Source organism: Carcharodon carcharias, chromosome 10 (assembly GCF_017639515.1).
Source record: "Carcharodon carcharias isolate sCarCar2 chromosome 10, sCarCar2.pri, whole genome shotgun sequence".
Taxonomy (NCBI): Eukaryota; Metazoa; Chordata; class Chondrichthyes; order Lamniformes; family Lamnidae; genus Carcharodon; species Carcharodon carcharias.
Genome location: NC_054476.1, coordinates 72,709,485 through 72,736,868, shown reverse-complemented (window position 1 = coordinate 72,736,868; position 27,384 = coordinate 72,709,485). Strand labels below are relative to the sequence as shown.

At 42.4% G+C, this 27,384-nt stretch overlaps 1 protein-coding gene across 1 annotated transcript in view; it reads left to right on the top strand.

The window, feature by feature from the left end:
- Positions 1 to 27,384, top strand: part of LOC121282846 (N-acetyl-beta-glucosaminyl-glycoprotein 4-beta-N-acetylgalactosaminyltransferase 1-like) — an 827,662-nt gene that overhangs the window by 661,314 nt on the left and 138,964 nt on the right. The window contains exon 10 of the mRNA XM_041196659.1: positions 24,591 to 24,731. Within this exon, the coding sequence (XP_041052593.1) occupies positions 24,591 to 24,731 (141 nt within the window). The remainder of the gene's footprint in view (positions 1 to 24,590; positions 24,732 to 27,384) is intronic.

The following is a 27,384-nucleotide window of genomic DNA, read 5'->3' as shown; positions in this document are numbered from 1 at the left end:
TTCAGGCCCTTTGGCTATCTCCCTCGCTATTTCTTTCCCTGTTTTCGGACTTCTTTGATCCCTATTTAATTTAGGGATATTTGGGGAATTATTTCGGATTCTAGGGGCCATCTCTGGACCCAGTTTAATTTTACTGGCCTGGCTTCAGCCTTGCTACCTTTGAGCAGCTCTCGCTTGAGGTCCATGGGTGCAATCCCACCTTTTTGGGCCTCTGGACCTTCTCCAGTTTTCTCCCCTTCTGCAGATTTCTGCTGCTTGGTGTTGGCCTCTTTTCTTTTGCCACCAGCCAAATCGTTCCCAAGTAGAAAATCAATTCCTGGTACTGGTAATTTAGGGGTAATTCCTACTGTAACAGGGCCTGAAACAAGGTCACACTCTAGGTGGACCTTATGGAGGGGTGCAAACGCATATCCTCCTCCCACTCCACTGATCACTGGCCTTCAGGGAGGACTCAGGAGGTATGTTTTGGTTTCTCTCTAACATTAAGGACTGGATGGATCCTGTGTCCCGGAGCAGTACCACAGATTTGCTCACATTTTCAGCCATTTAGGGAGACACTGTTCCTGAAAGGACAAAACTCTGTGAGTTTGTGTGGCTCAGACATACATAATGCCATGCCCTCAAATGGGTAAGTTTCTATAGCGAGAGGCTCTGCTGCATTATCCATCGGGACGTCCTGCGGGGACTACTCATGTGAAGCTCTATTAGGCCAACTGGCTTACTTCACAATCTGTAAGATTCGGGTCTGGAATGGCCTATTTTGTCGCGATGAGAACACACCGGCCTCCGGGAGTTCTCCTTTTGGGCTGTAGGGCCACTCTCTTTTGTGTTTTCTTTTCTGGGTGGGGTCCCTTTCCTATCTAAATCACCCTGCTTCTCTTTCCAGTGCTCATAGGTGTAGTTTGGAAAAGGTGTGCCTGAGCTTACAGAGCCAATGGGTGAGATCATAGCTGTCTGCTGTGACTGTTGCACCTCTAACTGTGAGGATTCTCTGCTCCTCTGGGTGTATTCACAGATTGTAGGGTAGGCAATTTTTGAATTCCTCCAACAGCACTAGTTCACACAACCCCTCATGGATGCATGGGATTTTTAGGGATCTCATCCATTGGTTGAGTGGGATTTGTTTCAGCCATTTAAGCTTGATGTAAGTTTGGGTTGGCTTCTTACGAGCATTCTGGAATTGCTGGCAGTATGACCCTGGGACTAACTCATAGGCACTTAGAATGGCAGCCATAGTCTGCTCATAGTTTAGGGACACCTCAGAATGCAATATGGAGTAGACCTCTTGGGCTCTCCCTGACAGCTGCCCTTGAATTAAGAACATCCAGTTCTCTGAGGCCCATTTTAACTGTCCTGGTATTCTCTCAAAGGTGGTAAAGAATGACTCCACATCACTCTCTTCAAATTTGAGAAGGAATCTCGCATACTTGAGGGTCTCAGGGAGTGGTTGCGGGTTAGAGGGAATAGGGGATGCTGGCAAGGAGAGAGAGATTTTCCCTTGCGGCGGCTAGTAGTTTGCTCTCTTTCTCCCTTTGAGCTGTTAGCTCCATTTCCAATTTTTGCAGCTGGAATTCTCCTCCCTTTTCTTGTCCCCTTGCTTTCTTTTTCCTCCCTTTCCCTCCTTCCCTCTCCTGTCCCATTGCTCTCTCCATCTGTCTCTTTCTCTCTCTCTTTCTGTCTCCTTAAATTCTAGCTCCAATTTAAGATTTTCCAGCTTGAAACTGGATAGGGGAGTGGATTCGGAGTCATGATTGAGCTCTTCATCTGACTGCTCGACTGGTGACGTCAGATCCAGACATTCTACCAATGCCAGGATTAGTTTGTTTCTTTTGATTTTGTTGGGCAATTTGAACTATATCTCCCTAGCTACAGCTTTCAATTGGTCTATGCCAAGGGCTGCCAAAGATTCCCGTTTAAATTCTCTTGCTGAACAAACATCTGGGCATCAAACTTTGCCATTTTCTGAGTGTTAGCACAAGGAATTTGCTGTGGTGAGTTACTTGTCTTAACATTAATTCCAGCCATCGAATTTTCCGTCCTCTGGCTCCCAGTTAATGCTTTTATCTCTAGTTTGGCCTGTCTCTTAACTTGGATTTTGGAAAAATTCAAATTGGATCAGTCCCGGATGTGAGCTCCTAATTTCTGTTACAGACAGGAGGGGGATAAATTTAAACAGCTCTGATTTCTCCTCTCATTACCCATCAGAAAGTGGTGGCGCGTTTCCCCAACCCTTCAGTTTTAGAATGATCCATTATTTTTCAAACACACAAAACATGGGAAGGGATTTTTGCAATGTCCTCCCCTTTTTACACTCATACAATAAAGGAGCGATAAGTGAAAAGAAGGGGTACAGGGCAAGACCATGATAAAAACAAGTTATGGTTCCATGTGAGTCCAGAGTCCAGAATCACAAGTCCAGTGATGTATTCCTTCAGAGGGTAGCAGGCTGAGTGTTGCAGGAAAATCCGTCTTTCCACGATGGGAGAAGGCACGTAGAGATGAATTAGTCTTGAAGATACAGATACAAGAGTTCCAATTTTCCAGTAATTCACAGTGTAGATGAGGGCCAGACATTTCACCTGGACAGATCTCTATCTACTGCTACCTGTTAGATGGTAAAATGGTAAACTGCCTGGGTTCAGTACACATGGCAATATTCCAGGTTGTAGCAACTTGGGGTAGTCATATGATGTACATCCCAATTCTTCTCTTGGGTGTTGGACAAAGGATACATTTTCCCATGTCTGGAATCTTGAGGTGTTTAATAGAGGAGTCATTTTTAGCCTTACAGACATACCGTCTCCATTGGCCGGAGCTCTGCCTTAGAAATGTAAAGGGTGTGGGTGCATTTCTTTGGAATTTGATCTGCAGTCACAGGGGCATTAGGGCCTCTTTAAAGATAACAAGATCCCTCCTAGTTCCAAAGGCTAGAAATTCTTCTGGCATGAGTCATGGATAATCAGGAAAAAGCCTTGGTCCAATTTAAATAAACAATAAAATAATAATTTTATAGGTTGGCCAGGTTGACTTGGATATATATTTTCCTTCCTGTCTTCTGATCGGGACACTGCATGAGATCTCCCTGATCCTGAACACTGTGTTATAATGCAAGATATACCACTGATCCTCAACACAATGTGTATTGCAGGATATCTCACTGACCCAGAACACTGTGTTATACTGAAGGATATTTCACTGATCATGAACACTGTGTATTACTGCAGGATATGTCACTGATCTCACAATAATTTTCAATACCTCCCTGGCCACAGGAGAGGTGTCAGATGACTGGAGGACAGCCAATGTGGTATCGTTATTCAAGAAGGGAGGAAGGGATAAACCAGGGAACTACAGGCCAGTCAGTCTAATCTTAGTGGTGGGGAAACTATTGGAAGCAATTCTGAGGGACAGAATTAATCTACACTTGGAGAGGCAGGGATTAATCAAGGACAGTCAGCATGGTTTTGTTAAGGGGAGATCATATCTGACCAATTTGATTGAATTTTTCAAAGAGGTGACCAGGTGCGTAGATGAGGGCAATGCATTTGACATAACCTACTTGGACTTCAGCAAGGCTTTTGAGAAGGTCCTGCATGGGAGACTGATAACAAAGGTAAGAGCCCGTGGGATCCAAGGCGATTTGGCAAATTGGATCCAGAATTGGCTGAGTGGCAGTAAGCAGAGGGTGATGTTCGAGGAGTGTTTTTGTGACTGGATGCCTGTGTCCAGTGCAGTTCCCAGGGATCGGTGTTGGGTCCCTTGCTGTTTGTGGCATATATAAATGATTTAGATTTGAATGTAGGAGGGCTGATCAGTGAGTTTGCAGATGAAACGAAAATTGGTGGGATGATAAAAGTGAGGAGGATAGCCTTAGATTACAGGAGGACATAGGCTGGTCAGATGGGCTGATCAGTGGCAAATGGAATTTAATCTGGATAAATGTGAGGTGATACACTTGAGCAGGACAAACAAGGCAGGACCTTGGGATGTACCAAGGATCAGAGGGACCTTGGTGTGCATGTCCACTGGCCCATTAAGGTAGCAGGACAGATAGATAAGGTGGTTAAGAAGACATATGGGATACTTGCCTTTATTAACCGAGGCATAGAATATAAGAGCAGGGAGGTTATGCTGGAACTGTATAAGACACTGGTTAGACCACAGCTAGAGTATTGCATGCAGTTCTGGAATCCACATTATAGGAAGGATGTGATTGCTCTAGAGGGTGCAGAGGAGATTTACCAGGATGTTGCCTGGGCTGAAGAGTTTTAGTTATGAGGAGAGATTGGATAGACTGGGGTTATTTTCCCTGGAACACAGGAAATTGAGGGGGGATATGATTGGGGTACATAAAATTATGGCATGGATAGGGTGGACAAGAAGGAACTTTTCCCCTTGGTGGCGGGATCAATAACCAGGGGGCATAGATTTAAGGTAAGGGGCAGGAGGTTTAGAGGGGATGTGAGGGAGAATCTGTTCACCCAGAGGGTGGTGGGAATCTGGAACTCACTGCCTGAAAGCGTGGTAGAGGCAGAAACCCTCATAACATTTAAGAAGTATTTGGATGTGCACTCGCGATGCCATGGCTTACAAGGCTATGGGCCTCGTGCTGGAAAATGGAATTAGAATAGTTAGGTACTTGTTTGACCAGCGCAGACTCGATGGACCGAAGCACCTTTTTCTGTGCTGTAGATCTCTATGACTCTATGATCCTCAACACCATGTTAAAATGCAGGATATCTCACTGATCCTGAACACTGTGTAGTTTGCAGGATATCTCACTGACTCTGGACACTTTTCCTTGTGTCGTTTCTGGTTCTTTTGCAACTCACTTTAAGTCGATGTCTTTTGGTTCTTGACCTCCTGTCAGCATGCACAGTTTCTGCCTATCTACTCTTTCCAAACTCCTCATAATTTTGAACACCCCTATCAATATCTCACCTTTCAAATTTTTAGAATACCCCAAAACACCAAGGCCAATCCAGTACTTTTGAAGAAGACACTGTTATTAATTTAGGGAAACTACAGGCAATTAGTTGGACAGGAGAATGAGTCATGGAAGTGTGCAGGAAAAAGAGGGATTATGCTGATTACCATGAAAAATATGATATATTGTGAAAACATTATTTGAGCCACAAGATAAGCTATTGTGGTTGCTGTTGCCTTGGTGAATTGAAAAACGCAAACATGAGTAAAGAAAAATGTTGGCTAGTCAATGAGATGGACGAGGCAGGTATAACATTATGGGCTGACACAATCTATGTGAGCTGGATACAGCAACAGTGAAGTGCACTGGTCACCAAATTGAGGAAGTCACAACAAAATGAGAAAGACCATGGGGTGTTGAGGCAAGTTGGAATGTTTGTTTTTTATTGGGTGAAAGAAGGAAGTGTTTTGCATGAAAAAAGGATCCAAGCATCCAGAAGGCAAATTTAACAATGGATGAGTTGTAGGAGTTCCACTTGAAGCCGTGAATGTTTATTGAAGCGAACAGCAAGTGCATATTGGCAAGGTATTCAACTATGGAAGACATGCATCCTACTGTTGCATGATGCCCACACACGTACTTTACAGCATGCTTTACTGCTTGGTGATTATGAGTCTTGCCTGACCTTCTCGTCTCCCAGCAACAGTGGGCCGGATTTTCAAGGAGTTGGGCTGACACTGGAGGCTTTTAAAAATGGCAAGCAGGATTCAGATGCAGAAATCTTGCAACCATTTCTGGCAGATTCTATTTTTACTTCCAGGGAAGTGGCAGCGCGTGAATCACACAGGCAGGAAACTCAAACTCAGCAGGATCATTTGAGATTAGTGCTGAGTTCAAACTAATCCTATTTTTACTGTTCCAAGGGCCAAGGGCCTTAGCCCAGGGTGTGGGAGTCATGAATTGATGGATAAGATGTAAATGCTCCTTAAAGATAGATAAGGCCTGTTTAAGTGTCATGATCTGAAGTTATTTAAATCCCCAGCCTTTAAACATGGAAAAAACAGATTAGAGCTGTCAGTTAGAGTAAAAGAAAACACAAGCTGCTGGAGTATATTGATTGGCAAGTCATTGTCTGTAGCTTAGAGTAAACCATTAACATCTACTTTTGCAGATTCAAATGACTTCATTGATGACGTTTCCCAATGGCTGTAATTACAGCTGTGCCCATTATAAATGCTTGACTGAGTTTTAAAAACCATTTTATCTCAGCAAAAGGGCTGAATTCAAATGATGTCCCTATTTTATTCTTTCATGGGATGTGAGCATCATTGGCAGGGTCAGAATTTGCTTGACCATCCCTCATTTTCCTTGAGAAGATGGTGGTGAGCCGCCTTCTTGAACCCTGCAGTCCAAGTGGTGTAGGTACTTCCACAGTACTGTTAAATAGGAACAGTTGACAGTTTTAGAGGCTATAAAATGATTAGCTTTGAAGCAGTTACTGAATAGAATTTCTTTTTATAACAGATTGATCACTTGACGGTTTAAAATCTTTGAATGGGTTTCATGAATGTGAGTTTCTTTTCTGTATCAAGTGTATATGAGTGAGACTTCCCTTAGATTATTAGAGGTTTTTTTTTTAAATCTCCACAAGGCCCCTGAGATCTGCCCATATTGGATACTAGGTATGTGGCTTATGAGGTAATATGGGGGGTATGAGGTAGCATGGGGATATAAGGTGCCTAGAGATGATCTGTGGTATGAGGGCGCATGTGTGTATGAGAGGGCATGGGGGTGGGTGGAGAATTTAGGTGTGAAGGCTAAAAGACCTAGCAGCCTTTTATAAAAATGTGCCAAAGTCTCAGAATGAAGGTGGGCTTTTAACTAGCCACCTCATCTCTATAGCCACCTCAGAACTGCCTCCAGAGGTGACAGGCCCAATTTGATTGAGCTGCTAACCCCCCGCCCCCACCACGGAGTGAACATCATGCTTGTGGGAGTTGTTTCCATGGAGACATGTCTATCAAGCCAAGAGATTTCCTGACTCAGGTTTTCCATCTCCTTGGCAAAATTCCGGCCACATGAGTCCACATGGAGTTCCTCTACTGCCACTCCAGCTGAGATCAGCTAAGTCACTTCGGTACTGAACACATTCTTGCTGATCTGTCTGACTTGGTTCCAAGTTGAGCAATGTATTTCCGCACTAAGCCACTAGGGGAGCTTGTACTGAGCGTCTTCTAAAATGTAAGCTATACTGCAGTCCTTGCTGGAAGAACTGGCCATATATATTAATAGGCAATGTCGTAATATAATTTATGATGATTCATCCACTTAGCATTAAATTATGAATCCTTCCAGTCTATCATGCTACTCTTCTCTAATAATGTGGGCTTTAATTAATACTATAGATCTATTATTTAAACTTCGCAGTTGATGGTGTTATGATTAATAGTTTTTCCTTGGAGTTCTTAGGTCGGCGTTCAATAGACAAGATGTTTGTAATTAACAATCCTCTGCTTGTGTCAGAGTCCATTATTGATCGTAGCTGGAAAAGCACATGCAGCCACCAGAAAAGTAATAGGCAAGAGATTGATCCCTGAGTGAGCCTACAACTAATAACACCAGAGACATGTTTAAGTACAAAATACTTACTACCTGGTAGTAAATATCTGAGTGCATGTTTTAATTGGACTGAGGACCTTAAGATTTGCAAGCTGATTCTACACAAATTACCCCTCAGTGGCTGTCACCTGACATTAAAGGTGGTGGCTCTCATTTATTACTTTTTGTGATTAGATTCTATTCTTGCATCTAGTAATTTATGAACTTTCACCTATGGGATAGCCTGGGAGCGCAATTGGAGAATTGTGCAATAAGTGCTTGTTTAATCAACGGCACATTTTAGCTGTTGCCATGGTGATGAGTAGAAGTAATTAACCTTTAGATTTGAAAAAAAATACAGCAATTGCTCAAAATCTGAAATAAAAACAGAAATGATCAGAGATGCAGTCAATATCTGGAATAGCAATAAAGGTGAATTGGGCTTTTCATTAGAATGGTAATTAACTTTAAATTAACGAGCAATAATTTCTGCCCAGCTAACTAACCATGGGCAGGTGGATCACTGTGTTTGACCTTACATAAATGGCAAAATCTTCTGCCTGGTTCTTAGGGTCATCAGTCCTCCAGGATTGAGCTGGAGTCTGCAAAGATTAAAGATTGGACACTGCTGTGAGTAACCTGGGAGAAAAATTTAAGTGAACATGAAAAAGAAACTTTTTTTTCATTGATCACTTTCATTTGTTAGTTATCAAATTATTGCAGATGGGAAAAAATGCTGTTTCATTAGGCAGGACAGTTGGAGATAGATCATATAGTGAAACCTCCTGGAATATGCCCACTGGAACTATTGATCCTACTGGTTCTTTTCCCCAGTAATCTGAGCTGACCACAATGTCCGATCATTTCTATAGCTCTTGTATGGTGAGTACATATAACTGAGGAAATCTTAATGTGGAGTAACATCATGATGAGAGTAATATTTCTTTCCCCTCCCTCCACCAATATCTTGAACCATCATTTGTATTTTGTGGAGCTTTTATGCGTTTTTTTTACAACCACCAAAGTAAGGGATTTTAGTGTTATGGAATTCTTTGTTTATCTTGATAGCTGGGTTAGCATTAAATGCTAACAAGGGTCTTGAACAGATGCAAAGTGAATTGCCCGCTACATTCTTGGAAGAGCACCAGTGTGATTTTCTTTTTTCACTCATTACATCATCCATCTTCATGACCTGTCTGAGCGAGATTGTCAGTTATGGTCCAAATGATGGGTAGTTCTGTTCTGTTGAATCATGTACTATAGAAACTAAATTAATTCTGGCCCAGTCTCATTTCAAGTACAATTCTGACAAGTGACAGAGAGTTGGCTTTCTTTTCGTCAGTTTAGATTGGATTCAAATTGGAACACAGTCATCAAAACAAAATTCCCTAACTCACTGTGGTACTGAGGCTCCACCAAACTGCAACTTTAGCTGCACTTAGAAACAACTTATTATTGGTAACTCACCAGCCTGTATTCAAAAAATATTTGGCTTTGAGCTAAACCAAGTCAAAATTGGTGAAGAATACTGGTTTTCACAAAAGCAGTTTGGAATGCAATGATTTTTTTTTTTACGTTAACAGTGTCTTATGCTGTCAATTACCACATGTAATAGTGTCCCAAACCAAGCTATTAAGAAATCCACAGAGGTAGAATTTCATTTGCCTGTTAGAGAGTGCACACACACTCTCCACTGGGACACATGATGCAAAGTCCAGAGCCATGGGGATGACAGAATCAAGATTTGGGGACGACCAATTGTGAGCAGGGATACTGCTGGGGTCTAGCAAGCTAAATCTATAATCCATTATATTTGGCTTGTTTGGCTACCTGGTACTTCCAATGACAGATCTAGCTTCCCAGATCCCGCTGATGAGGCAGGTTAAGTGTTGGCAATTTTAGTCTTTCCTGGAGTTCAACAGACTAATGTGGTTTGGTATTGAATTTTCCACAGAAAGTTGTTTAGGTTTATCACGACTCACTGGGGATAGTGCACTGTAATATCAAGCCCTGCTGTTCCCCGAGACACAACAATTGTGAAAAGTTTGACCTTAACCACCAGATTGCCCCAATTCAACCTGTTTAATTTAGGTTAACAGAATACGTGCACCAGGTTTGTAAACTTAATAAGTAAGTAACTTTATTGAACAAACTGTCATTAACCAGTGGCAAAAGAAAGAAATATGAACTGTTAACTTCTAATTCAATAACTTAAACTCTACTCCCTTCTTAAATCCCTATACATACACACATGACACAGAAGACATAAAAAATGGATTTTAAGGGTGGAATAAAACAGTTCAATGGCACCGATCCGGATTACAGGACTCGATGGGTTAATTTTGATCGATGTCTTCCAAGTTCCTTTCAATTGTTGTTGATGACATGAGGTGGTCTTCCAGCGCTTTCAGTATTTGTTTCACTGGTTAGGAACTTGCTTTCAATGTCTCTAGAAGTGATTTTCCCCTTTTCCTTTTTACAGGGGTTTCGTCAGAGAGAGAGCAGGTTATAGAGATATGAGGAAAATAGGTTTTAGTTGTTTTCTTTTTGAAGGCCAGGAGCTTTCTGCTGCACTGTTAACGCATAAAACCCTGGTTACCTGGTCAGGAGCCAATTAAAATGCTACTGTCAGACAGTTCCCTTAGGCCAGGACTCCTTTCGGGCACCATATTGTCTTTCATGGCACAGTCTCTTCTAGGACTGCAACATTGCATATATTTCTCAGGCTGCTTCAGTGGACATGTCTTTCAGCTGTAGCCATTGTAATTTTGCCACAGTCCAACAGAAATAAAAAGATCTGTTCCTTACAGATTCCAGAATTCCAATACTGCATAGGTTTCCTTGGAGTCACCTAAAACCTAATGCATTTTATTTAATCCCCATCCAAGGAAGATTGTCCCAAGTTGGTCATTCGACAACTGACACACATAGGTCTGAACCATGGTTAGGTAGACAGTACATAGCAGGAACAAATTTTGAAATGTGTGCCTGAATTGTCACTCACAGCACAAATACATGCCATACTCAATCAAACTATAGTTCCGCTAGTTGGAGGTGCAGAGTTTCAACTGTAGCTACTTTCTTCCATGAAACCCAGTCAGGGTAGACATCAAGCCCTTGATATAGAGCATGCAGATTTTAAGTAATGCCTCCCACCAACTCAAAACATTTCTCCATCAACCGTAAGACAGAATTATCTTTCAGTGTGATGAGGGCAACTATAAGATAGCTATGATGTGCTAGCCATCTTGAGGTCCTAGGCATACAAATCCAAAGGGGAGGATTTTCCCCTCAGATAAAAGCAAACTACTGTGGATGTTGGAAATCTGAAACAAAAACAGAAAATGCTGGAAAAACTCAGCAGGTCTAACAGCATCTGTGGATAGAAATAAAAACAAAAATTAATGTTTTGAGACCTTATGACTCTTCTTCAGAGCCAAAGTGAAGTAAAAATATATTGGAATTTATACTGTTTAATGGGGGTGGAGCAGGTGATGCTGGATAGAAGGCGGAGGCAAAGGAGAGATTGCCAGAGATATCATGGACAAAGGGATGTTAATGGTAGTGGTATTAGCTAAAGGAGGTGTTGATGGTGGCATTAAGGTCAGAGAGCAGAATGTGATAATAGCAGGACAAGGGCAAGAACAATATGAACAAGTGGCAGATGGCCCTATTGGGGGTGGGGTGGGGGGGAAGGGATGGTGGTGGGAAAATAGGATAAAAGGTGGGGATAAAACAATGAATAAAAATGAAAACAAATAAAAATAAGTGCATAAAAAATAAAAATTAAAAAATAAAAATAAAAAAATGAAAATGAATATTGAAAAGGTGTGGCTATGAGTACCCACATGGGCCCCATGCCTGTCTCTTTAAGGAGTATATGAAACATTCCTTGTTCCAGTCCTACTCAGGCCCTCTCCCACAACTCTTTTTTTCGGTGCATCGATGACTCTTTCAGTGCTGCTTTATGCTCTCTTCGGGACCTGGAAAAAATCATCAGTTTTGCTTCTAATTTCCACCCCTCCATCACCTTCATAAGGTCCATTTCTGACATTTCCCTTCCCTCCCTTAACCTCTCAATTTCTGGTGATAGACAGTCCACCAATATTCACTACAAGCCCAGCGATTTCCACAGCTACCTTGACTATAGCTCCTCACACCCTGCTTCCTGTAAGGACTCCATCCCATTTTCTCAGTTCCTTCACCTCCATCGCATCTGTTCCAATTATGCCACTTTCCAAAATGGCGCTTCTGACATGTCTTCCCTTCTTCCTTAACCGAGGTTTCCCAACCACTGTGGTTGGCAGGGCCCTCAAGCGTGTCCGACCCATCTCCCATGTCTCTGCCCGCACACCTTCCTCTCTCTCCCAGAACTATGATAGGATCCCCCTTGTCCTCACTTTTCACCCCACCAGCCTCCGCATTCAAAGGATCATCCTCCGCCATTTCCACCAACTCCAGTATGACGCCACCACCAAACACACCTTCCCTTCACTCCTCCCATCAGCATTCCGTAGGGACCATTCCCTCCGGGACACACTGATCCACTCCTCCATCATCCCCAACACCTCATCTCCTACCCATAGCACCTTCCCATGCAATCACAGAAGGAGCAACACCTGCCCCTTTACCTCCTCCCTCATCACCATCCAAGGGCCCAAACACTCCTTTCTGATGAAGCAGCGCTTCAGTTGCATCTTCTTCAATTTGGTCTGCTGTATTCGCTGCTCCCAATGCGGCCTCCTCTACATTGGAGAGGCTAAATGCAGACTGGGTGACCGCTTTGCGGAACACTTTTGGTCTGTCTGCAAGCATGACCCAGACCTTCCTGTCGCTTGTCATTTCAACACCCCACCTTGCTCTCATGCCCACATGTCTGTCCTTGGCTTGCTGCATTGTTCCAGTGAAGCTCAATGCAAACTGGAGGAACAGCATCTCATCTTCCGATTAGGCACTTTACAGCCTTCCAGACATAACATTGAGTTCAACAACTTCAGACCATGAACTCTCTCCTCCGTTCGCACCCTCTTTTTATCCCCTTTTTGCAATATTCATTTTCATTTTTTAATTTTATTTTTTCATTTTTTAATTTGAATTTTTTATGCACTTATTTTTATTTTAATTTATTTTAATTTTTATTCATTGTTTTATCCCCACCATTTATCATATTTTCAATCTTTTTTCCCACCACCGTCCCGTTCCCCCACCACACCCTTACAAGGGCAATCTGCCACTTGTTCACGTTGTTCTTTCCAGAGTGCCTACCCTTGTCCTGCTATTATCACATTCTGCTCTCTGACCTAAATGCCACCATCAACACCTCCTTTAGCTAATACCACTACCATTAACACCCCTTTGTCCATGATATCTCTGGCAATCTCTCCTTTGCCTCCACCTATCACTGGCTTTCTATCCAGCTTCACCTGCTCCCCCCGCCTTAAACCATATAAATTTCATTATATTTTTTCTTCTCTTTAGCTCCGAAGAAGAATCATAAGGATTCGAAACGTGAATTCAGGATTTTACTCTCGTCGGGCGGGCCCGGGAGCAGCTGCCCAATGGACCACAGCCTGCGATCGGGCCCCAACCACATTCTCACCCTGGCTGGCCAATTAACGGCCAACCAGTGTAAAACATCAGCGTGCTGATAACCTCAGCGCTGCCGGGCGGGAGGAGAGCGAGCGCTGAAGTATGCTCGGTGCAAACTCACTGCAAGCACAGAGCTGCCTCAGGAAGCTAAAGACTTTTAACCTGAAAAATAAAGAATTCAAAAATAAGGCATCGTGTCCCCACATGTGACTCGGCCACACGAACAGGAGGAAAATGAGTTTTAAAAAATGTTATTGTTTTTTTTATTTACTTTCCGAAACCTAATCCCGCCTGTGGATGAGGTTTTCTTAAAAATAGAGAGGCCATCTGGCCTATTCGCCCACCTGCCAACTGACAGGTTGGGCAGGCAGCGAAAAATTCAATTTAATTAATTGATTAAGGTTCCTAATAGGCCTCCTAATTGTTGGCGAGCACGTTGCTGCCTCTCGCATGCGCCCACCGAGCAGAATATCGCGAGAGTGCGCGGTGACATCAGGACGCTCACCTGATGTCATCGCGCACTATTTCACTCCTGTTCAGGTCAGCTGTGTGCCTGCCTGCAGGATGAAATATCCTGCCCAATATTTTGAATCAGGCTTATTCTGCACTAGCTGCTTAATCCACGGGCAGGATCTTTCCCTCGTTGAGCGGGTGCACACCCAACCCAAACGCGAGTAAAATAGTGCGTGATGATGTTGGGTGAGCACCCCGATGTCATCGTGCAGACTCGTGATATTTCGCTCGGCAGGCGTGCGTGGGTGCCAGAGCGGCACCCGCTGTTAATTAGCAGGCCACTTAAGGCCCTAAATAATGCAATTGTCTTTGATTTTACATTGCGCGTGCGATTTTCTGCTCGTTGCATGGGTAGGCGACCAGCCGATATTTCCTCAAAACTCATCCAAGGGCAGGATAAAAAGGTTCAGCAGTATTGCCAACGTGAGTGGTGAGGAGTTTAGGAGCAGTCTGCAGCTGGTTGCTCATTTGATCTTGACAGATCTGCTGGCCCTGCACCCCTTGTGCCTGCGCCTCTCTTCCCACAGGCCCCTCCCCTGGAAGCTGCATTGGGATACCCGGCCTCCTCTCCCTTCTGCCCCTGTCTTCCTCCTCAGAGGAGGTGCCCCCAGTGGAGACCACAACTCCCATTACCAGGGTAATGGAAGGTATCATATCTGTTCTAGGCTTCATTTTTTAGCATTTTCAGGCCTCATTTCAGGACTCATTGCTGTCTACCAGGCCTCTGGAGGATTCAGACCATGTGGACCCTTCCAGGTATCAGTCAGCCTTCCATTACCCTGGTAATGGGAGTTGTGGTCTCCACTGGGGGCACCGCCTCTGAGGAGGAAGAAACGGAAAGGGGGTAGGGATGGAGGAGGGAGTTCAAGATCTAAAGTTGTTGAATTCAATATTCAGTCTGGAAGGCTGTAAAGTGCCTAGTCGGAAGATGAGGTGCTGTTCCTCCAGTTCGCTTCACCGGAACAATGCAGCAGGCCAAGGACAGGCATGTGGGCAAGAGAGCAGGGTGGAGTGTTAAAATGGCAAGCGACAGGGAGGTCTGGGTGATGCTTGTGGACAGACTGAAGGTGTTCTGCAAAGCGGTCACCCAGTCTGCGGTTGGTCTCTTCAATGTAGAGGAAACTGCATTGGGAGCAACGAATGCAGTAGACTAAGTTGAAGGAAATGCAAGTGAAATGCTGCTTCACTTGAAAGGAGTGTTTGGGCCCTTGGACAGTGAGGAGAGAGGAAGTGAAGGGGCAGGTGTTGCATATCTTGCGTTTGCATGGGGAGGTGCTGTAGGAGGGGGTTGAGGAGTAGGGGGTGATGGAGGAGTGGACCAGGATGTCACGGAGGGAACGATCCCTACGGAATGCCACCACCAAACACACCTTCCCTTCACCCCCCTGGCAGCATTCCGTAGGAATTGTTCCCTCCATTGGAGAGACCAAACACAGACTGGGTGACCGCTTTTCAGAACACCTTTGGTCTGTCCGCAAGCATCACCCAGACCTCCCTGTCGCTTGCCATTTTAACACTCCACCCTGCTCTCTTGCCCACATGTCTGTCCTTGGCTTGCTGCATTGTTCCAGTGAAGCTCAACGCAAACTGGAGGAACAACACCTCATTTTCCGACTAGGCACTTTACAGCCTTCCGGACTGAATATTGAGTTCAACAATATTAGATCTTAAACTCTCTCCTCCATCCCCACCCCCTTCCCGTTTCTTCCCCCTCCTTTTTGTTTTTTCCAATAATTTATATAGATTTTTCTTTTCCCACCTATTTCCATTATTTTTAATGTGTTCCACCAATCATTTATCTATACCTCTTATGCCCTTTTAGTCTTATTTCACCCCACCCCCACTAGAGCTATCTGTACCTTGCTTGTCCTGCTATCCATTCTTAATTAGCACATTCTTTTAGATAATATCACCACCTTCAACACCTCTTTGTTCTTTTGTCTGTGACATCTTTTGGTTAACTCCTCCTATCACTGCTTGCTTGTCTCAACAACCACCCCTCCCTTCTCTCTTCCCCCCGTCCCTCCCCTTAAACCAGCTTATATTTCACTCCTCTCCTATTTTTACTTAGTTCTGTTGAAGGGTCATGAGGACTCGAAACGTCAACTTTGTTCTTCTCCGCCGATTCTGCCAGACCTGAGTTTTTCCAGGTTTTTTTTTGCACAGAATAGTCTCGTCCAGTTATGCTGTACAAACTCAGAGGCAAAATAGATCTTACTAAAGATATCAAATTGTAATGAAAACAGCAATTACCGGACATGCTTGAGTTCAACAGTTACTTTTAATGTTGTCTGGTTTACATGTTGCTGCCATCTGGTGGGAAATTCAATAATATTGTTCAGTTGACTGACCTTCATCAAAACTGTCATAGGATGGAGGTCAAAAGAAGTCAATAATTTGTCATGGGGAAGGGTTCCACCTGAATAAATATGTGTCAGCTATCAAAGCTGTGGATCTCCAGATGCCTCCATGTCACTGATTAATTCTTTATTGAAATGCTGCCTTATAGCTATTTCATTTCTACTAATCTAAAAATTCTCATAGCACAGTTGTAATATAGGAATACATAGTAGATAATTCACAGAAAGCAAGGTCCCACAAACAGCAATAATGACAAGATAATATGTTTTCAGTTGTGCTAGTTGAGAGTAATATTAGTCAGGCCATCAGGGGGACACTCCTGCTCTTCTTCTTCAAATAGTGCCATGGGACATTTCACATTCACCCAAGAGGACAGATAGGACCTCAGTTTAACATCTTATCCAAGTATATGTCAGAATACACCTCTGACAATCCCCCATTGCTGCACTGGAGTATCAGCCCCAATTATGTGTTCAGGTCTCTGGAATGGGACTTAAACATGTAAACTTCTGACACAAAGACGACAATGCTGCCATTGAATCAAAGCTGATGTCTTTATGTTTGTAATTATGGTGCTGCTTTATTCAATAAGTAAATATTCTAATAAACAGTTATTCAGTTAATGTTTCATGAAAAACACCACCTTAACATGTAATCCATTGCTTCTAAATCAGAGTGCACACATTTGCAAGTTGAGCAGCTGTGGGAATTTGACCTGATACATAACAAATTTTAAATGGCATCTTCCACAGAGGCAAGTGGAATATTGGCATTTATTGCCAGGGGAATGGAATTTAAAATAGACAAGTTTTATTGCAGCTGTACAGGGCCTTGGTAAGACCACATCTGGAATACTGTGTACAGTTTTGATCTCCTTATTTGAACAAAGGTATAAATGTGTTAGACGCATTTCAGAGAAGGTTCACTCAACTCATTCCTGAGTTGAGGGGCTTATCTTATGAAGAAAGATTAAACAGGTTGGTCCTGTGCCCATTGGAGTTTAGATGAGTGAAAGGTGATCTTATTGAACGTAGAAGATCCTGATGGATGTGGAGGTAGATACCGGAAGGATGTTTCTATTTGTGGGAGAGACTAGAAACGGGATGTAATTTAAGAATAAGAGGTCTACTGTTTAAGACTGAGATGAGGAGAATTTTTTTTCTGAGTCATTGATATGAAGAATGCTCTTCTCCAGAAAGCAGTGGAGACTGGGTCATTGAATTTATTCAAAGCAGAGTTAGATTTTTGATAGACAAGGGTGTGAAGGGTTACAGGAGGAGCAGATGGCAAAGTGGAGTTGAGACCATAATCAGATCAGCTATGATCTTATTGAAAGGCAGAGGAGGCTCAAAGGGCTGAGTGGCACACACCTACTCCTAAGTCCTCTATTCCTATGTTCTTCTGTTCCTGTGAGTTTGGTGTCTTTGACTAGTTTCAATCACTTAAGGGGGTTGTTGGGAGAGGGATTTTACTGATTTCCCCTCTCCTCCCACCACCCCCAAATGACACATGATGAAGAGAATTCTGAGGAAGATAATGATGAATGAAAACTAATTGTACCGGCCATAAGGAGTTTTAGTCCTCTGATGAATGTTTTAATCATGGACTCCTTTTAATTCTGCAGTAGTCAATAGTGTTTGTACTTCAAAAATACATGGGACAGATTGGTTAAAATGTTATCTTGATTCACTAAGTAGTGCAGGTCAATGCAAGATTAGGAATAAGTAATTACATTCTCTAGACTTGGCAATGACAACACACAAGGGTCACTAAAAATGTTGTAAAAGTAAATAGTCATTTGATAGTACAGAACTTGGGTATTGTTGGAAAAAGTCATTTTGTCGAAGCTTTTCATCTTGCACCCATCAGGACAATCGCAAGAATACCAATGCCAGGGGAATCACTTTTATACTGGTATGAGAAGGGAGTGCTGATTGGTTGGCAAGTGGACTCTGATTGGTAGAGGTGTTGCTATGGCAAATGCACCAGTTAATGGTGACTGACAGTTAACTGCCAAGCATTGCTTGAAATTTTAAACTAGGCATCTTGACTCTGATTGGTCAAGCCGTTGCCCAAGGAATGAATCAGCGAATGGCTATCACTTATTTTGTTTGAAACAGGTGCAATGTTTGTACATGTTCTTTCTGTCTGCAAAGAACAGGGCCTTGTGTTTAATATATGTAGCTTCCAGTACACACACATGCGCAATACTGGGAGCCCAACTGACAATCTTAAATTGGTTGTCAGTGTAAATTTTTGCATGCTGAGGATTATTTAGCAAATGTTGCCCAATCACAGAATCACATTTCATGTTGGACACTGCGTTTTGAGTTTTGCAAGCTTGGACTGATTGGTACGGTCTGTACCTTGTCCATTCCATTCAATTATTTTTCTGTCATTTGAATGCTTTACATGCAGCTGGACAGGCATTCATCAAGGCTGAGGACTTGGAGAAAATTCAGAGAGCACTGAGGCATTGTAGAATGCCATTTGAGAAAGACATCAATTCAGGAGATTTGGTATACTACAAAAGAGAGGGTTAATAGGAACTGGAAAGGTCCTAGTAAGGTACCAGGTTATAATGGGAAGAGAGTACTTATCAAATGTGGCAATCAAACTGTTCAGGGTCATGCTTGCAATTAATCAAAATTAATTACAAAATCTCGTACTCTTAGCAGCCGATAGAAGTACCTAAACGCTGATGTGTTCTTTGATGAAGGCCCTAGGGAACAGAATATGGCTAGTGGTAATGTGCGTGATCATGACACACTTGAAAAAACTAACACATCAGTGGATCATTTGTCCAGAATGGGTACTTGGGTGACACATGTTCCAGAAGGATGTGACAATTGTGAGACATGCAAGAAAGGCTTCAGGCAAGTTTAAATTACTCTGAATGGTCAAGTTTATAGTCAAGAAGTGAGATCCATGGACCTGCAGAATGGGTGAAAAAGTGGAGAGTTAAAAAAATGCAGTGTAAGTTCTGATAGCGAGTCCGAAGATAACTCCTGCATTAGAAAACGATCACATGCCAGAGAAAGATCCTCCAATAGTACAAAAGGACAATCTTGCAGAAGGAATTTTGGGAGACAGAAAGATGAAAGTCAAGGCCACAACTATAATGGATTAAATGAAGAAATAAAGGATGCAGAAGTCTCTGAACAGAACTAGAAACAGAAGAACTTATGATTGTGAAGTTAGTGGCTGCCAATGAACTTGAGGATAAACTAATAAAGGAGACAAAACATATGAACAAGGAGCAGGAGTAGGCCATTCAGCCCCTCGAGCCTGCTCCGGCATTTAATAAGATCATGGCTGATCTGACAGTAACTTGAAATCTGCATTCCACCTACCTCCGATAATCTAAGACCCCCTTGCTTACCAAGAATCTATTCACCTCTGCCTTAAAAATATTCAAAGACTCTGCTTCCACCACCTTCTCAGGAAGAAAGTTCCAAAGATTCATGGCCCTCTGATTAAAAAAATTTCACCTCATCTCTGTTTTAAATGGGTGACTCCTTATTTTAAACAGTGGCCCCTAGTTCTAGACCCTGCCACAAGAGGAAACATTCTCTCCACATCAACCCTGTCAAGACCCCTCATGATCTTATATGTTTCAGTCAAGTCACTTCTTACTCTTCTAAACTCCAGCAGATATAAGCCTAGCCTGTCCAATCTTTCCAGATAAGACAGCCCATCCGTTCCAGGTATTATTCTGGTAAACCTTCTCTGAACTGCTTCCAATGCATTTATATCCTTCCTTAAGTAGGTGACCAATATAGTACTCCGGATGTGGTCTCATCAATGCCCTGTACAACTGAAACATAAACTCCCTACTTTTGTATTCAATCCCCCTCGCAATAAATGATAACATTCTATTAGCTTTCCTAATTACTTGCATACTAGCTTTGTGATTTAAGCATTCAGACACCCAAATCCCTCTGCACCTCAGAGCTCTGCAATCTCTCACCATTTAGATAATATGCTTCTCTTTTATTCTTCCTTCCAAAATTGACAATTTCATATTTTCCCACATTAAACTCCATGTGCCAGATCTTTGCCCACTCAGTTAACCTATCTATCTGTTTTGTAGCTTCCTTATGTTCTTTTCACTACTTACTTTCCTACCTATCTTTGTGTCATCAGCAAATTTGTCAACCATCCCTTCAATGCCTTCGTCCAAGTCATTTATATAAATTGTAAACAGTTGAGTTCCCAGCGTTGATCCCTATGACATGTCACTCGTTACATCTTGCCAACCTGAAAAAGACCCATTTATGCCTGCTCTCTGCTTCCTGTTAGCCAGCTGATCTTCTATCCATGTCAATATGTTACACCCTATACCAAGAACTTTTATTTTCCGCAATAACCTTTGATGGGGCATTTTATCAAATGCCTTCTGGAAATCTAAGTACAGTACACCCACTGGTTCCCCTTTATCCAGAGCACGAAACTTCCTCAAAGAACTCCAGTAAGTTGGTAAAACACAATTTCCCTTTCACAAAACCATGTTGACACTGCCTGATGACCTTCAGCTTATCCAAGTGCCCTGCTACAACTTCTTTAATAATAGCTTCTAACATTTTCCCTATGACAGATGTTAAGCTAACTGGCCTGTGGTTTCCCCCTTTCTGTTTCCAACCCTTTTTGAATAATGGAGTTACATTTGCTATCTTCCAATCTAATGGGACCTTCCCCAAATCTAGGGAGTGTTGGAAAATTAAAACCAATGCATAAACTATCTCACTAGACATTTCTTTTAAGACCTTAGGATGAAGTCCATCGGAACCCGGGCTCCTGTCAGCCCACTCTCTCAATAATTTACTCAGTACCACTTTTCTGGTGACTGTAATTTTCCTGACTTTCTTCCCCCCTTCCATTTCCTGGTTTATAGCTGCTTCTGGGATGTTACTTGTATCCTCTATAATGAAAACTGATGCAAAATACCTGTTCATCTGCCATCAAAGGGAATTAGATAATTAGAAAGAGTTTGGAGTTTATTCTGAGATACAAAATGAAGTTCAATCAACTTTGTTGCACAGGTTTACTGAAAACGTCCTTACAGATTAAACTTACAAGACTAAGGCGAAACTGGTTACTAAGGGTTTGAAGAGTGACTGTGTGATTATTGATGTTAGAGTGGACTGTGAGAAAGTAACCTTGAAAATATTTTTTAGCGCTTTTGGCCACATATTCATGGGAGTGTTGATCAATCGACATAAAAGCGCCATTTCTGCAGAATGATATTTCACAGAGAAGTGTTTCAGAAACTGTGCAAAAAGGCAGCAGATGCAGAAGGGAAACTATGGAAAGTAAACAATGCACCTATGGCCTGAATGATGCTTCCAGGTTTTGGAATCTTTAAGTGAGTCTGTTTTGCTGAAAATAGGTTGTGTTTAACAAATAGAAGATCCCGTAATGTTTTATTGGTCCCATGAAGGAAAGCTTTCCGGCATCTTTTTGGTATATATTGATGATTTCTTATGGGGTGGCAGTGTGGCATTTGAGAAATGTGTTATTAATAAGATTAGAGTAGAATTTAAAATTGGGACTCAGGCTTGTGGAGCATTTAAACATATTGGTTTAGATATTAAGCAAAGCAAGTCTGGAATAACTTTAAATCGACAATCCAATTTGCAGATTATTACTCCCATTGCAGTTAATCGCACTAGTTCATCACAGAAAGATTATGTGTATACTTAAAGAAGAAACAGGGCAATTGTGAAAATTGATTGGTCATTTGAACTGGTTGGGCACCCAGATGAGACCAGATGCTAGTTTTAATGGGCAAAATTTTATGATGGTGGGATTTTATGGTCCCACCAAAGTTAGTGGAGTTCTGAACAGCTCGCAGCATCTTACAACCCTGGCCCTGTTGGCATGGGGCCATAAAATTCCACCTAATGTGTTGGAATTAAGTACTATGATGAAAGCCCTTAAAACAAAGAATGTTTTAAGGGCAATAGAACATTAAGAAAGTTAAATGTTGATAAAAACATACTTAAGTCACCATCCTTATAGACCCAAAGCTAGCCATTTTTAGCGATGCTTCACCTGTTAGTCTTCCTAATGGGTATTCCAGTGCAGCTAGTTTCACAATAATCTAATGTACATTCTAAAATATGTGCAAGTTAGAAAAGGTTACAGATTGACTTCCTGGCTTGAAACAAATGCTGGAGAGAAAGGAAATCTCTAATATTATGTGGGTGGATGTGAGTCGTCAACTGTCAGATTATTTCACACAAAGAAATGCATGCACAAAGAAATTTCGAGGAGTCCTGGAGGAGGGACACTCACAATCTAATGATTTTTACAGAATATGGTGGTCTTTGATTTAATTTATTTTGACAATTGGTTAGTACATATAAAATCTTTAATTAGAGAAAGGAATATGATAATTGTGTATTAATTTTATCTACTTATATGCAGAAAATGAACATTAACTGGGGATCCACTTGTGCTCCTATAAATAGAAACAGACCAAAACTGTGGTTGTTGGGTTAAGAGGTGCATGCTTGTAATGTGGAACATTACACCACATGGACTGCAGCGGTTCAAGAAGGCAACTCATCACCACCTTCTCAAGGGCAGCTAGGGGTAGGCAATAAATGCTGACCCATCCAGCAAAGCCCACATCTGGTGAATGAATAGTAAAAAAAATTGTGTATCTCTGTAAATAAGCACTTTTAAAAGCATGCGAAGATTTGCTCCAGTTCTATCCTTCACTACTTGGTTTTCTATAATATAACTCTGTGCCTCTGTTAATTGTTTGGCAAGATTATTATTCACTTAGCAGTTACACTAAGTTGAGTACCTTACACTAATTGTGTGTTGTCACTGTTTTTACATCCCTTGTGTAAATTTGGAACATCTCTTCAAATTAATATTTTTGTCCCCAAGAAAATTGGTTGACATTGCTTTTAATCATATATCACTGTAAATTTATACCTAGGTAAACAAGAATTTTACTTGTTGATTTTTTGACTCCACACATCTTTTTAAATCATGTTATATGTACAGATGTACACTTTAAACCATGCATTGTATTGTGTTTTATTTGTATCAACACATTATGACATTATGCTTGATTGTATAATGGTTATAGTACTTGTAACCAGGAAACCCAAGGAAAAGATGTTTGGCGGACTGACTGGAACTATCCCTGAAATGTTTCTACTTCAGAAATGACTTAGTCCTTATCCCTATGGGGAACGTATCTCACAGACTGCATCTAGCAGACTGCAACTCAGACAATAGCTCAGCTGACATTTCAACACACAGTTATATATGTGACTGCAGCAAAAAGTAATATTTCCCTGTCTCAGTGGTGTTGAAAGATTAAATTTAAAATGCCATCCATCATTGTTTCTGTTAATAATTTTGTCGGCTGCAGAAGTTCTGATTGATTTTTTCTGATTGTTCCCATCTTTTGCCATCACCATAGGGCAGTCAGACTCTATCAGGGTGTACCGGGTAAAAATGCATCGTGTGGTGTGGTACTCAGCCATAAAGACTCCAAGGTCCAACATTCAGTCTCCACTCTTATGTTGAGGCGGATGATCTCAGTCTGTAAGGACTATACTTAGTCCATGGGCTACAAGTCAAGAAGGGTAATTTTAACTGCCAAAAGCCAGTGGGTTTGTGTGGAGTGGGAAATTCAAATTTTTTAAACTTCAAATGAGAACCCAGGCCGCCTTGAACCAGCCCACTTCCAATTTTAGTGGAGTTGACCAATTTGTTCTCAGGTAGTGGGTTGATCAATAAATGATTTTAAGAAGGCTGTATTTCTCCATTTTAGAATGGTCTCTTTATTTAATTAATGTTGGACAGGCTTCCTTGGCCTTAATTGGGAAATCGAGCAGTTAAGAGAAGTCAACCCCCTTGAACATACTCTACCTTCCACCAGGATCACTCCCTCCTCCACTCACCACTAGACGTAGATTCTCCTCCTCTGTGCCCTTCTGCCAATTAGACTGGCTGTCAGGGAGGGTACCTGGAGAAAAAATTTAAAACACATTCTACAATTTGCCATCCATAACCTCCCCCTCCCGATCGCCCCAATCACTGTCACATTGAATGTCTTGTTAAGTATCAGGGCCAAAATGTCAGCCAAAGTTCCCTCACCTGGTAACTATCGAGTGACTCTAAAGTTCACTTTGAGTATCCAGTATGGCTGTGGTGCTCTCCTGCAGTAGTATCATTTGTGAAGTCGCTGTGTTGTTTGGCCATTGCACAAGGTAACAAGGAACTGTTGGAGGCTATGGATCTGTACCTCACTATCACTGCACTCAGGAAAGAAGAAGGGAGGGAATTAAACATCAATCAGAATCTAATATTCAGGTTAAACAGAGACCCCTGAATGACAGCAAGCAGCTCTGATCTGTTCTCTATGTGCAACAGGTACTCAAAGGACAGAACTAAGTCGTCAATATCTATTTGTGTGACAGACAGGCCTACAGCACACATGGAATAGAGTATGACTGAATAGCTTGACTTCTCTAATTGCATATAACTTCTGCTTTCTGTGTCCTTAAACCTACTTTAGAAATTATGTTTCCAGTTCAGAAGTACTGAGTATGAAAATTTATTTTTTTAATCATAGAAGAATCATCACTGAAGATGAACAGCGTTGATCATATCCCACAAACCCTTGCAAGTCATGCAGGAGGTCACAAGATGGTACACAGAGAGCTGCATGCTGCAGACATGCTCAAACCCGATCCCAGGGACACCTTCTTCCTGAGTGAGTTCTGTTTAGATTTTCACTCAGTGTCATAAAATACAGATCGGAATCTGCGTTCACTTCCGGCTCTGAGTTACTTGTAGACATTCATGACTAGGTTTTGATTATTATAATTTCACTCCATTTTCTGACTAAATACACCGTTTAAAATTATTCAAATGATTACCACTTAACAGTATCCAGAATTCTTCAGAACATTGAGTGGAATTTTACCAAGCAGTTGGAGGTGGAACTGGTGTCATGCAAGGAGAATAAACACTTGGGTTGAGATTTGTACTCCGTGTGATAGCAGGTGGGAAAATTGACGTTTTACCCACGGGCCTCAAAGGTGGGTTTTCGCACCATATCATCCCCTTCCCGCCTCATTAATTATGCAGCCACAGGAAACACGCCATCTCGCTGGTGGGCGGCCTCTGAAAATCCCGCCACGCTGTTATCTCAACTTTTCCTCAACCTTGGTGCCACATCTAAACTGCAGTCACGCACACAGTTCTCAATGCTTGCAGCCCAGGACTGCCTCAGTGAAATTAAGGCCTTGCAAACCAAGTAGATTTCACAGACCCTTTTGGAATGCCTTTTGGAGCCTCGCCATGATGTGATCCACCCCTGCTCTGGCCGCACGAGGTCCAACAATCTCACCACTCCGGCTTGGGAGGTGGCGGCAGTGGTGATCAGTGCCAGTGCTGCACAGAAGAGGTTGACCGTCCCATGCTTGAAGAGGATGAATGATCTCGTCCGTTCCACCAGGGTAAGGCAACCATCTCATCACACCAAACTCACAAGGCCATCACATATTCACTGATACCTCAGTCACTGCCAGCTCAAGGGACATCACCACCCATTCTCTCTCACATACCCTCACATCTCCATATGGCCTCATCTCCTCTGGAGACAATCTCTTCAGCCCTGTCCACCTTGAAGTCACTTGCACAGATTAACATCTGCCCCACACACACCTTGGGTTACCCCCCCTTCCCCAGTACAGCCTTCGACCTGCAGCCTCTTCCCATGCCTGAGGCCGCTTCTCCCTCTTCCCCAAGCAAACACTAGCTCTGCAGCCATTGAAAAGCCATCCCCACCTTATGGCTGGTCTGGTAGTTAGAGACCTGCCTGTGGGCCCCCCTTAAAAGAGATGTGGTGCTGCCTGTGAAGCCTGGTGCTGATGACTGAGTGCTGCCTAAAGCAAGGTAGGCAAACAAACCTCAAAGTCCTAAGCAAGGTGCAGCTCGCAAAGTGCATATCGCTTATGTACAGTTGTGAAATATGTCGCCAAATGATCCAGTGTTGGGGGGATGATGCCAGTGAGCAGGGTTTATAATAAGATGCTAAAGTACTCACATTAGGTTCCTGGCATGCAGTGGAGGGAAACATAGCCCGCCATTGACGGGTGGGACAGATGATCGCAAACTGATTTCACGACAGCGTAAAACCGATTTTAGGCCTTCTCACCATATTGTCCGCTCACACCCGCTATGATGCCCGCCAGCAACGGGACCAAACGATTCCACCCCTAAACTTGTGTGTGCAGAGCACAATTCCAAAATTTGCGATTGATACAAAACTTGAAAGTATTGTGAACAATGAGGAAGATAATAATAAACTTCAAGTGGATATAGACAGGTTGGTGGAATGGGCAGACAGGTGGCAAATGAAATTTAATGCAGAGAAGTGAGTAGTGATATATTTTAGCAGGAAGAATGAAGATAGGCAATGTAAAATAAAGGATACAATTCCAAAGAGGGTGCAGGAGTAAAGGGAGCTGAGGGTGCATGTGCACAAATCATTACAAGGTGTCAGGGCAGGTTGAGAAAGCGACTAATGAGGCATATAGGATCCTGGAATTTATAAATAGGAGCATAGAGTACAAAAGCAAGGGAATTATAATGAAAGCAAAATGCTGCAGATCCTGGAAATCTGAAGCAAAAATAAAAACAAAAGTTGCTGGAAAAACTCAGCAGGTCTGACAGCATCTGTGGAGAGAAAGACAGAGTTAATGTTTCAAGTTATAATGAACACTGGTTCAATCTCAAATGGAGTATTGTGCCCAATTCTAGGCATGCACTTTAGAGAGGATGTGAAGGCATTAGAGAGGGTGCAGAAAAGATTTACAAAAATGGATCCAGGAGTGAGGCCCTGCAGTAACATAGAAACTGGGGTTGTTTTTCTTGGAGCAAAGGTTGAGAGGAGATTTGATAAAGGTGTTCAAAATCACAGATAAAGAGAAACTGCTCCCAATGGTGACAGTGAATTGGACAATCAGCTGAAGAGAAAAAAAATTGTAGGACTAGAGGGAAAGGATGGGGTGGTGGGACTAGCTGCATTGGCCTTGCAGAAAGCTGGCATGGACACAATGGGTCAAATTGGCTCCCTCTGTGCTACAACCATTCCATAATTCTTGTTGTCATCATTGTTATCCTTCCATCTCAGTAAAATGATGGACATGATGAAATCCATTGGTAGCTATATGTGATGCATTTTTGCTGATGGCTGAAGAGACCAATCCATGAGAGGCAAGTTCTGTCACAAGTGCTGCATATGAAGTGGTTATCAGGTTTCATTTTCGTTGTTGTTTTTAGTGTTGGTACCAGTTTGCAAGCCTCTGTAGTCACTGATCGTTGTGGTGGTGTACATGGCCTACAGGTGACGTTGCCAT